At 35.4% G+C, this 12302-nt stretch overlaps 1 protein-coding gene across 5 annotated transcripts in view; it reads left to right on the plus strand.

Moving 5' to 3' along the window:
- LOC139937520 (uncharacterized) overlaps positions 1-12302 on the plus strand; it is a 38932-nt gene that overhangs the window by 6178 nt on the left and 20452 nt on the right. For 2 of the 5 annotated variants that reach the window (XM_071932692.1, XM_071932693.1), the window contains exons 1-4: positions 5477-6000; positions 7226-7308; positions 9923-10163; positions 10810-10910. In XM_071932692.1, the coding sequence (XP_071788793.1) occupies positions 5798-6000; positions 7226-7308; positions 9923-10163; positions 10810-10910 (628 nt within the window). In that variant the 5' untranslated portion in view covers positions 5477-5797. Of the gene's footprint in view, positions 1-1226; positions 1320-3815; positions 3864-5476; positions 6001-7225; positions 7309-9922; positions 10164-10809; positions 10911-12302 lie in introns of those variants that run through there. The other 3 variants (XM_071932689.1, XM_071932690.1, XM_071932682.1) reach the window with 3 other exon arrangements.

A 12302-nucleotide genomic window follows, 5' to 3' on the forward strand; every position in this document is an offset into this window, starting at 1 on the left:
TTGGGGGGGGGGGGGGTGGGGGCACTTTGGTAGTAAGTTCCTTGAATGTTTCGCTCCGTGAATAAATAATAGTCTTACCTCGACTCCCATAAATGGCCGACCGTGTTAGTCGACGAGGTAAAAGGAAAACCGTGCAATTTTGAGGCATGTTTGTGTGGGTAATTGTATTCTACTTTCACAACATCTTTCTAATCATATGCATTTTATAAAAAATCGGTTACAAACGCTTTTCAAAGACCAACTCGACCAATCCAAGGCAACGTGTTCCTTTAAAACAAAAAAATCTTGCTTTTAGCTAAAATGGGATTCTAGTCGATTTCCCCCAAAGTTTATATATTGTTACAACTGTTGCCCCACTCATGTTTCTCTTTGCTTAGAAATTTGCTAAGCAGTAGTTTATACCATATAAACATCAGGGCCGGGCTTTTTGGGACTGTGGATGCTGGAGGAGCACATTGGACACTGCATTCATTTAACACATAGATTCACAGTCAAATTCTACTTACATGTAATGGGAGACTTTTGGGACACTTGGTGGCAGCAGACTTACCAGGTAAAATTATTGTTCTCGGTCATGTGCGCCCGCTCAGAACTACGAAGAAAATTTATTTGGTAAGTCTGCTGCCACCTAGCTTCCCAAAATCTCCCATTCAATGACATCACTGGTTCTGGACACTGATCTTTATTATTATAGAGACTTACAGTGCTTCTGGAAATTAAATACCAAAAGACAGGGGCCAGTTTATACCCTAATAACAGTTCGTGTAGGTGTACCGCCCTCTATCGGTTGTAATGTAATTGTAGTGATAATGATGGATCATTTTTTGTTGTACATCTCACCTTTTAAAACGATTTGAACGTGATATAAAACCCTGCCATGATAACAGCTGACCCTGATATTGGTCATGCTTTTTACAACATGACTCTAGAGTTAATATTGGAAAAAGTCAGACAATTAACGGGCAAAAAATGGAGGGTATACGTCATGGGATGGGCATGGTACCGAGTTCTGATTAAAATATTCACGCAAGAGGCAATTTTCTTATATCCGTTCAAAGTCCACTCTTCAAGTAATATTTTGTGTTTACACCACCCCCGCCCTTCAAAAGAAAATGACTAAGTAAATTATAAATAAATAAATAAATGAGTTTAATAACTGAAACATTACTGAAACAGTTCTTATTTTTTTGTCTCTCAGATTTGTTTTACCGAACCTAGCTGACCCATGAAGTTGAAGGTTTCTTTGGAGTGTGTGGTATTGGTTTTCTGACGATATGGAGTTCTACTAAGGTATAACACGATCTTGGGGACATCGAATGGTAAGAGAAGATCTAACCCAATTCCCTCCCAATGAATTTGTCTGCAGGAAGCTCAACTCAGTACTTGTAGATGTTGTCAACTTGTTTGGTTTCATGGTGATGTAGACGAACGTCATGGGCTTTTCCTTGTATGGCATGTTGGTCGTAGCCATTGATGCCTATTCGTTAGGTTTCGTTCGCGTTTCGTGGACAATTTTCATGAGGAAGTAACTCTCAAAATGAAGTTCTAGTTGACATGTTAAAATATGTATAGAAGTTGTCATGACAATAATATTTCAGTCATATTATGCCCGAAACCGCCTAATAAGGTGACACTAATCGCAACAACTTATATGCCAAAAGATTGTTTCAAGTATGAAGTTGCAGTGAAGTTTACTTCCATGACATTTTTATTAACCGGCAAGGACCAACTCAACAATTGAGCGATTGTGTTTGAACGTGTATGGGAATGCCGTGTTAATATAGTGTGTTTGATTATCATGTAATTATAAATGTAATTTAAAAGTGTTTAAAAGCACTTTTTAATTGTTCGTAATTGATACAAAAGTTACGCCCAAACCTCAAGGTTGTGAAAAACTAAAAAGGCGTCCCTATCTGCCGTTGACGGCGTGCATCAAAACGACAATACTTTGACGTCATGTATGGGAGTTTGCTTTGTTTTAGCTCCATGCTGCAACAAAGCGGCTATACAAAATGGCGCTTCCACAATGACGTAACACTAATTTTTTGTTTACACAATTTTTTTGTTTAAATTTTATACTTGACACCCTTTCAACAAAATAAGTTATCACTAGGGGGCTGTTCTTTTTTCGCGAGGGCGGCGTATCAAAAAATGCAAGCTAAATGAGCTAAAAAAACAGTTATTCAGACCCCAAAATCGGCCAAAAATTGCCAAAAAACTAAATGAGCCGTAAACATGGCAACGGGGTATATATGGAATTGAAAATGCAATTTTGTTTACTTGCACCCCAAGGCCCTTCCACCTACAAAGTATAAAATGAATTCATTTTTTGACCGTGAGCAAGTATGTCAATTATTTACCTGAACTGACTCTTAAGCACTTTTTAATTGTTCGTAATTGATCCAAAAGTTACGCCCAAACCTCAAGGTTGTGAAAAACTAAAAAAGACGTCCCTCTCTGCCATTGACGGCGTGCATCAAAACGACAATACTTTGACGTAATGTATGGGAGTTTGCTTTGTTATAGCCCCATGCTGCAACAAAGCGGCTATACAAAATGGCGCTTCCACAATGACGTAACATTAATTTTTTTTGTTACACATTTTTTTTGTTTAAATCTCATACTTGACACCCTTTCAACAAAATAAGTTATCACAAGGGGGCTGTTCTTTTTTCGCGATGGCAGCGTATCAAAAAATGCAAGCTAAACAACACTGTTATGGCAAAGTTTGGAGGAAGAAACTGCTGCTACTGGTGAAGCCTTGATTGTGAAGAGGGTGTTCTTATCAAAATGCCAAGGTATTTTTTTTCTTTTTTTTCTTTATAATTTAAAAACTTTGTGCCCCGAAGGTCAAATTACAGAGTCAATACAATAGTTAAAAATAGATTTGACATACGCAATATTCTTTTAAAAGGCACACCTAAATATAAAAAAAAAAAATAAAATAAAAGAAAAGAAACAGATTACACCCTTGCCTATAAAAGAAAAACATAACCACATTTTACTAAAGAAAGACATCAAAAGGGAAGTAGAATAATTAAAAGGTTATAAAAGTTAAAATGAAACATGAAATCAAATAAGAAGCTCATTAACCTCACTGACCACCATACGCAGTAAAATGGCGAATTGTACATGTTAAAGTTGCCAATACAGGCCTAGAGTAACGATAGTGCAGGTCTGATTTTACATGATTTCGTAATGTTCTAAAGACTCACCTTTTCCCATGTTTATTGCTTTGATGCGCGCTTACAATGATCTTGGTGGAATAGCGCCTCATATGTTTTAATTTTTATGTTATGTTATGTTATGTTATATAATGTTATGTTCAAAACAGTCATGTACAAATTTCTCTCAATTTTGTTTCTTTAAAGGAGCACGTTGCCTTTGATCGGATGAGTTGGTCTATAAAAATGCGTTTGTAACCGTTTGTTATAAAATGCATATGTTTAGAAAGATGTTTTAAAAGTAGAATACAATGATCCACACAAGTGTGCCTCAAAATTGCGTGGTTTTCCTTTTACTTTGCGAAATATTACGGTCGGCCATTTATGGGAGTCAACAACTTGACTCCCATAAATGGCCGACCCATTAATGGCCGACCGTGTTAGTCGACGAGGTAAAGGAAAACCACGCAATTTCGAGTGATACTTGTGTGGATTATTATATTCTACTTTTAAAGTATCTTAATCATATATGCATTTTATAACAAACGGTTACAAACGCTTTTCAGAGACCAACTCGACCTACCCAAGGGCAACGTGTTCCTTTAAATGGGAATAAACAAAGCAGTTGTTGACGTTGTTGTTGTTTTCCAGGTGACCGACCGGCTGAAATGCGCTTGGCATCATCAACATTATTAGCAGGTAAATGGTTTAAGTTCGAAAACACCAAAACACACAACCAAGTGTGTTTACGCCTGCAACCGTGTACCTCCTTGTGTCCCTCTTGTGTTTATACTCTACCCTTTTTTGCAACAGCTCCTAGTGTTTTTTTTACACGTTTTCCAACTGTGGACTTTCCCGATTCGTGGAATCTATTGTCCTCTTTTGTTATAGGTTTTCGGTTTGAATGTGTATACATAATTTTTACCATTACGTTCGAGGACACTTTCTGTTGTTACTGTAATACTATAATTATTTGTGACCCACTCTGTGAAAATGAGTCACATGTCGCCCAATGCAACATTAAGTTATGGGCAGTTTAATGTGGAAAAATTAATGTCAAAAAATAAAAATAAAAAACATCTTTAGTTGCATGGTTAACCTTTAGAACACTTACTTTTAGGCATTTTGTGATCATTCTTAAGTCTGATTTGTATCCTTTTGCACACAATTTTGGTTTAAAACATAATTTTACTTGTAATTCGTTTTTCACAAAAAATGGTGTAGTGGCTAATTTCAAACGGGAGTAACTCAGCAACGCGATACACCCCTAAGCTTAGACACATACCCAATTACTTCTGCTGATGTGTTCTTTCCAGCCATGCATATAACTCAATTCCTGAAATTGCCTACATCTGACTCATTTTCACAGAGCGGGTCACATTTGTTTTGTACACAACTGACTACAGAGGACCCATGGAAACAAAGAACCGACTAGTGAGGACCTCTCTATAAAAGTAAAAAAAAAAAAAAAAATCCTCAAAATGAATGCCATACAAACCCACTCGCATGTATGAAAGCTTTGACATCTGCCACATGCAGAAAATAATCAATGGGAAATTGGGAAAGAAATAAGAAGATATTTGAGCCAAAATTTCACCTTACTAATGTTTTAAATTTTTTTTATCATGTTGATTTGCGTTTAACGATTTTTTCAGCGGAAATGTTCAAACGAGAAATTGCCTTGAACTTTTTAATAATATAGAGTATGTAGGCACTTCGAGTGCTTTTTAAAAGGAAATGCAGGAAAACACAAGTAGATACTGATAGTGTTATATTATTGTTTTAAACAATTCATGGTTTTACTTTCAAATTGGCATTGTCACTACCGTGTTTCGAAGTATAGAGTGTAGTAACCATTTCATGGCAAAACAGCCTAAACACTCGAAAATTCTGTTTTCTTGTATGAAAAAGATAATTTCTTGGTAAATTTTGGGGCGTGTTTCAAAGGCATACCATGTATATGGTTTTGACTATAAATGTCCCATCTCTGCCCTCTTTTTTTGTACACTTTTATCAATTATGGCAAATCAATCTCTGTTTTGCTTTTCTCAAAAAAGGTAACTTTTTAGTTACAGGCTGCTTTGCCATGGAAAGGTCGAACAATGACGTAGCTTTATGACGCATGCGAAAAGAAGCACAAACATTTCAGGGGGGTTCCCCTGTAAATAATAATTGCTGATCTCATTGGCTTGTATTCGTTACACGTTACGTTGACGCATCACAAAATGGTGACGCCTAGTAGCACAGTTTAATTTATTCCAAAACCACTGGTTGACCTACCCATCTTTTTGAGGAAGTGCCAACCACCAGCACAGAGGAAATTTGCGCGACATCTTTTTTTCCGGTGGTTGTTGTTATTGGAACCAAACCATGAAGTTGTGTCCATAACAAGGAAAAACCTGTTTGTACGTATTGTGAAAGTGGTTGCATATGATGTGCATTCCAAGAACAGTATTGTTCAGAAGAAGTCTTTTTGTGAGAAATTTGTACAACATCACAATTCGGGTTATGTTTATATAGTTGGAATAATCACATCCACAGTTTGAGGCATCCGATTGATATAGTATGGTCTACAACTGTGCGGTTTAGTTAGTACGTATTGCGTTGTATATACAATCAGACATCGAAGCAAAATGGCGTTGTGTTCCTGCATCAGGAACTCTCGTGTTTCGAACTTCAATTTATACTCGTGGATGCTACTCTTTATGTTCTCCGTGTTGACTGTCATTTCAACGGCCTCAATTGTTCCTTCATTATCAGGCTACAAGACCAAGCAGCGGAGACAACGCCGCGGTGACGTGTGGATTGGACAGGCACTAAATAGTATATGCCCTTGGTAAGTTTGAATCATAGACTTTAAATTTGATCTGAGATAAAGAATATTAATTTTGGGTTTTTACCCATATACAACGATGTGTGTAGCACTGTATACTCAGTACTTTCCCGAGTCCTGTGAAAAAAATCACAGGCATTTTTATTCGGGTGGGATTCGAACCCACGACCTTTGCAATTCTAGAGCAGTGTCATACCAACTAGATCAACGAGATCACCAACTAGATCACCAGCAGTGCCCGCTGCTAAAACATAGGATTCGAACTGCCTCTAGCTACCGGGCAATGTCGAGTACTGAGTATACAGTGCTAGACACATCGGTGTATGGGTAAAAACCAAAAATTAATACTCTTTATCCCCGATGCAAATTTAACATCTTTTAAAAATCGTTGACAGTACCCGCTGCTAAAACATAGGATTCGAACAGCCTCTAGCTACCGGGCAATTTCGGTGATCTAGTTGGTATGACACTGTTCTAGAATTGCAAAGGTCGTGGGCTCGAATCCCACCCGAGTAAAAATGCCTGTGATTTTTCACAGGACTCGGGAAAGTACTGAGTATACAGTGCTACACACATCGGTGTACATGGGTAAAAACCAAAAACTAATATTCTTTATTCCCGATGTAAATTTAACATCTATTACAAAAAGTACAAAGGTGTTTTAGTGTGAGGGAGAATTCAAATTGATTACAACTTCAAAGTAATCAAGTAATGTGGTTTCATACGATGGCTTCTTCGTTAGAAACTCAAGTGTTTGGTTATAAAATAAAACATTTTACAAAACATTAATTTGTGTGAAAGAATATCAGACGGCTATAATGTATAATGTCTTTTGGTTTTATTCTTTAATTAATTCATCTTTAAATGCAGTGGACACAATTGGTAGTTACTCAAAATTATTGCCATTAAACCTTATTTGGTAATGAGTAATTGGGAGAGGTTGATAGTATACCACATTGTGAGAAACGGGTCCCTCTAAACAGAGTCTGAAGTGACGTAGGTCTCGAAATCGAGCATCTGAAAGCACACAACTTCGTGTGACAATTGGGTGTTTTTTCTTTTATTATTATCTCGCATCTTCGTCGACCAATTTAGTTCAAATTTTCACAGGCTTGTTATTATATGCATATGTTGAGATACACCAAGTGAGAAGACTGGTCTTTGACAATTACCAATAGTGGCCAGTGTCTTTAAATTGAACCTTTGCTGTGTGGATTGCTATTTTTAGGGCCGAATGTCGCGGCTGGATTGGTTGCAACCAAATGATGAATCCACCGAGTGAATGTCCCAGCACACCGGCAAACTTCAGGGGTAAGTAGACACTTCATTGAGGCATAACCATAAATCTCATCAGATTGTAAATCAGATCAAGGCGTTTTACTAAAACAGTGTTACACAGTTTTGAAACAAATAGTTTAAGTAGGAATGCATCTTTCTAGAGAAGAATAACCAATTTACAACCCCAAGCAAGCAATTAAACGGAGAAACGAACAAACGAACAAACAAAAACACAACCACAACACAAATAATATTATTATTATTATAATATTAATAATATTATTATTATTATTATTATTATTATTATTATTATTATTATTATTATTATTATTATTATTATTATTATTATTATTATTATTATTATTATTATTATTATTATTATTATTATTATTATTATTATTATTATTATTATTATTATTATTATTATTATTATTATTATTATTATTATTATTATTATTATTATTATTATTATTATGAAGAAGTTTATTTTATGCTATCTACGATACATCCTACAGAGCCGGATCCAGACTATGGATCTGAGGCGCTAAAGGGGTGATGTTATTTAATGGACAGAATTCTACGTAGTATGTGAGCTGTGCCGAGGAGTGCAATCTTCTGGACTAAGTTGATGCTTATGCTGCCAGGGATACGTTCAATGAATTTCTCTAGTCCTTTCTTTACTAGTCCCAGAGCTCCGATGACCACTGGGATTGTCTCGGTCTTCATACTCCACATTCTGCTAATCTCGATCTCAAGGTCTTTGTATTTAGACAGCTTCTCGGCAACTTTAATTGAGGTGTTTCGTTCGGAAGGTATTGACACATCAATTAGTATACACCTCTGGTCTTTCTTGTCCTTGATGATGATGTCGGGTCTGTTGGCTTTAATCTCTTTGTCAGTATGGATTGGCATGTCCCAGAGGATGGTGACTACATCATTCTCTGTGACCGTTGTCGGCTGATGTTTGTACCACTCCCCTGTCGTCTCTATGTTGTAATGCCTGCAAATTTTCCAGTGAAGGTACGCCGCTGTCTTATTGTGTCGATGAATATACTCCGTCTTCGCCAGCTCTGGACATCCAGAGATAATATGGTCTACGGTTTCTTCATATTTTCCGCATATCCTACATTGTGGGTCTATTCCATCTTTGATGATGCGATGGTGAAATGACCTGGTGGCGAGACTCTGGTCTTGGGCGGCAATGATAAGGCCCTCCGTCTCTGCTTTCAGCCCGGTGTTTTTAAGCCATTGGTGTGTCTTCAGTTGGTCAACATCTGCTTCTTTCGTCCTTTTTGGATACTTCCCGTGCATTACCTTGTCTTCCCAGGTTTTCTGTAGTTGTTCATGACCCTTGGTTTTTTGCTGTCTTCTTTACTCGCTTTGTATAGATAGTTGTTGCTTCGTTATCTGATGGTGTGATTTCTGAGTAGTCAAGTTCTCTTTTGAATTTTACTGCTTCTTTTTTGATGGAGTAGAGCTTTTTCTTGTCATCATGTTGTTTCACTATTTGGAGGAGTGGGTCATTAGTTTTCGTCAGATAAGCATCTAGACCGATTGTGGAGGTTTTGAAGGTCAGTTCAAGCTGGATCAGGCCACGTCCTCCAGTTGATCTTGGCAGGTACATCCTGTCAATGTCTGCTTTTGGATGGTGCATCCTGTTCATGGTCATTATTTTTCGTGTCTTTGCATCCATCCTCTTAATCTCCGACAGTTTCCAGTTGATGATATTGAAACTGTACGATACTACAGGTATTGCAATGGTGTTGATAGCTTCAAATCGGTTGGCTGCATTAAGTTCACTCTTCAGTATCATCCGCACTCTTCTATAATACTCTTTCCGGACCTTATTATTATTATTATTATTATTATTATTATTATTATTATTATTATTATTATTATTATTATTATTATTATTATTATTATTATTATTATTATTATTATTATTATTATTATTATTATTATTATTATTATTATTATTATTATTATTATTATTATTATTATTATTATTATTATTATTATTATTATTATTATTATTATTATTATTATTATTATTATTATTATTATTATTATTATTATTATTATTATTATTATTATTATTATTATTATTATTATTATTATTATTATTATTATTATTATTATTATTATTATTATTATTATTATTATTATTATTATTATTATTATTATTATTATTATTATTATTATTATTATTATTATTATTATTATTATTATTATTATTATTATTATTATTATTATTATTATTATTATTATTATTATTATTATTATTATTATTATTATTATTATTATTATTATTATTATTATTATTATTATTATTATTATTATTATTATTATTATTATTATTATTATTATTATTATTATTATTATTATTATTATTAACCCAAACAACACGTAAGTAAAGAAATAAACAAGCACAAAAAGGGGTATTTTTAAATATGAATCTGTTCTTAAGATATGGTAGGTCTGTTTCCAGATTACTGTAGCAAATGTCAGCCTTCGAATTATAACAACACAACATTGTTATATAGAAAGTGTACAACGTAACTCTTTATCGTGCTGAAATTACAGAATTAATGTAAGTTAAATAATTATTCCAATAACCAAATTCTGTGTTTAATTTACATAACGATAGTGCTTGAGGCTTATGACGTAACACCTCCACACGAACGTATGGACCTCGGTACCTGTTATGGATATTCACCCCCTGGCGACCCAGCACCCGACGACTGGTGTAAAGATGGCCCGAGGAAGGACGAGTGTGCCTGCTTCAACATGGAGAGCCTCATACTACGTATTGGATACAGCGATCAGGGAATAACCACACCTAAGGATGATGCCCCCATTGGAGATTTATGTGAAAGTAGAATTACCAGGTGAGTTCTTATTCTAAAAACAGCACTTTTTGGTGTTTTCATTGGTATGCATTCATAAAGAGCTTGAAACGTTGTCCATAATAATTGTCCCGGGTATATAGGCCTTGACGATAATGTATAGTACAGCAGTGAACACAATATGGTATTTTTTTGTCAGGGAAAAAAGTTACAGCGAAGGCTGTTCTTTCCTTACACAGGTAAACAAAACCAAAACAAAACGTGAAGTGTATAATAAATTGAATATTAACATATCATAAACAGTAATTTACCTGAGTTTGAGAAAATTGTAACTGGTTTTGATTTTGTTCTTTAGTCATGAACATTCTCCTTTAAAATATATAACATTACAACATACACAAATGCAGAGTTATATCTTTGAAATACTTACTCCTAGACCAGTCACATCATTGTCTTCATCCCTTAGTGGCTAACTCATTTGCTGCCTATTATGTTGTTTACATGAAGAGCCGTGTAGTGTGACGTCACAGCCATTAAGTGCAACCGTGAGGATAAAAAGGAGAAGAAAAGAGGGGAAGGGGGGACAAAGACATTTTTTTGTTTACATTTTGCTTGACTTTGAGACTGTACTGCTCGAATAATTGCAATTTCCTTCTCATATTGTGTCTTTGGATTGTGGTCTCCACAGCCTTTGTACTACAACACCACCAACCATAGCAGCATCGACAACATTTCTACCGACCACAAGTTCCACCATTCCAAAATTAACTGGAGGAGGACCGACTAGTGGTGAGTACAGTTTATGTGTCCCCTCTTTCTGTGTTCCTGCCCCATTTTCCCTACTGTTACTTGGTCACTGGTTTTTATTCACTTCTTGTCATCATGGCATCTTAAAGCCATTATACACTTTCGGTAAACAGTATTGTCTAAGTCCCACACTTCGTGTATCACAACTTATATATAAAATAACAAACCTGTGAAATTTTAGGCTCAATCGGTCATCGGAGTCGGGAGAAAATAACGGGAAAACCCACTCCTGTTTTCGCGCGTTTCGCCGTGTCATGACATGTGTTTATAATAAATCCGTAATTCTCGCTATCGATAATTGATATTGTTTTAATGTTTTCTCAAAAAGTAAAGCATTTCATGGAATAATATTTCAAGAGAAGTCTTTCACCATTACCTTCTGTAAACCCTGTAAATTATTTGTAAATCTGTGAACTTTTTTTTTTCTGTACCGAAAGTGTATAATGGCTTTAAGGGCTTTGGGTACTCTTTGTGACACAAAAACACAATGTCCACAGATTTACAATAGCTACACGGTTTGGAGATAATGGTGGTAGAAAGCTTCCCTTAAAAAATACTTGCTGAGGTGCTGTATTTTTTTAGAAATTGGAAAAACAAGTCACTACAAAAAAAATTCGCCAATTGGTAGTTTCTCAAAATAACTGTTACCATAAAAGTACGTGGACTGTACATAGTATTACTTTTCTAACAAAAAGAAGACGATCAGAGCATACCTATCGAAACGTCGAGTTGAAACCACGGTTCTTTTCAGAACCACCCCGACTCATTAGAGATTATCTGTACACGGTGTTAACGCAAACCTTCGTTATATTTTTTTATTAAAAAAAATGTGTGTGTTCCCGCTTTGTTGCAGTTTGTAGATATAAACAAAGAAAACTACCAGATATGACTTGAACGCATTGTCATTATGACGCGCGCCGTCACCGGCAGAAGTGCTTTTAGTTTTTCAAAACCTTGAGGTTTTGGCCTGATTTTTTAAGTGATAGTTACGAAAAACTCAGAAGTGTACAGGATATAAAAATTACATTTAAATGGTAAACAAACAAGTTATAAACAAGATTAAATAGCATCCCTTCATAAACAAATTTGCTCAAGTGGCTGTTTAAAGGCTTTGGGTACTCTTTGTGACACAAAAACACAAGGCCTACAGATTTACAATAAACTTACACGGTTTGAAGATGTAGAAATTTGTAAAACAAGTTGCTACAAAAAAAATCGCATATTGGTAGTCACTCAAAATACTTTTCTGGGAAAAGCATACCGACCGAAACGTCGAGTTGAAACCAAGTGTTCTTTTCAGAACCACCCCAGAGAAACTTAGAAGACGAACAGAGCATACTGATCGAAACTTCGAGTTGAAACAAACGGTACTTT

This window comes from Asterias amurensis, chromosome 5, assembly GCF_032118995.1.
Source record: "Asterias amurensis chromosome 5, ASM3211899v1".
Taxonomy (NCBI): domain Eukaryota; kingdom Metazoa; phylum Echinodermata; class Asteroidea; order Forcipulatida; family Asteriidae; genus Asterias; species Asterias amurensis.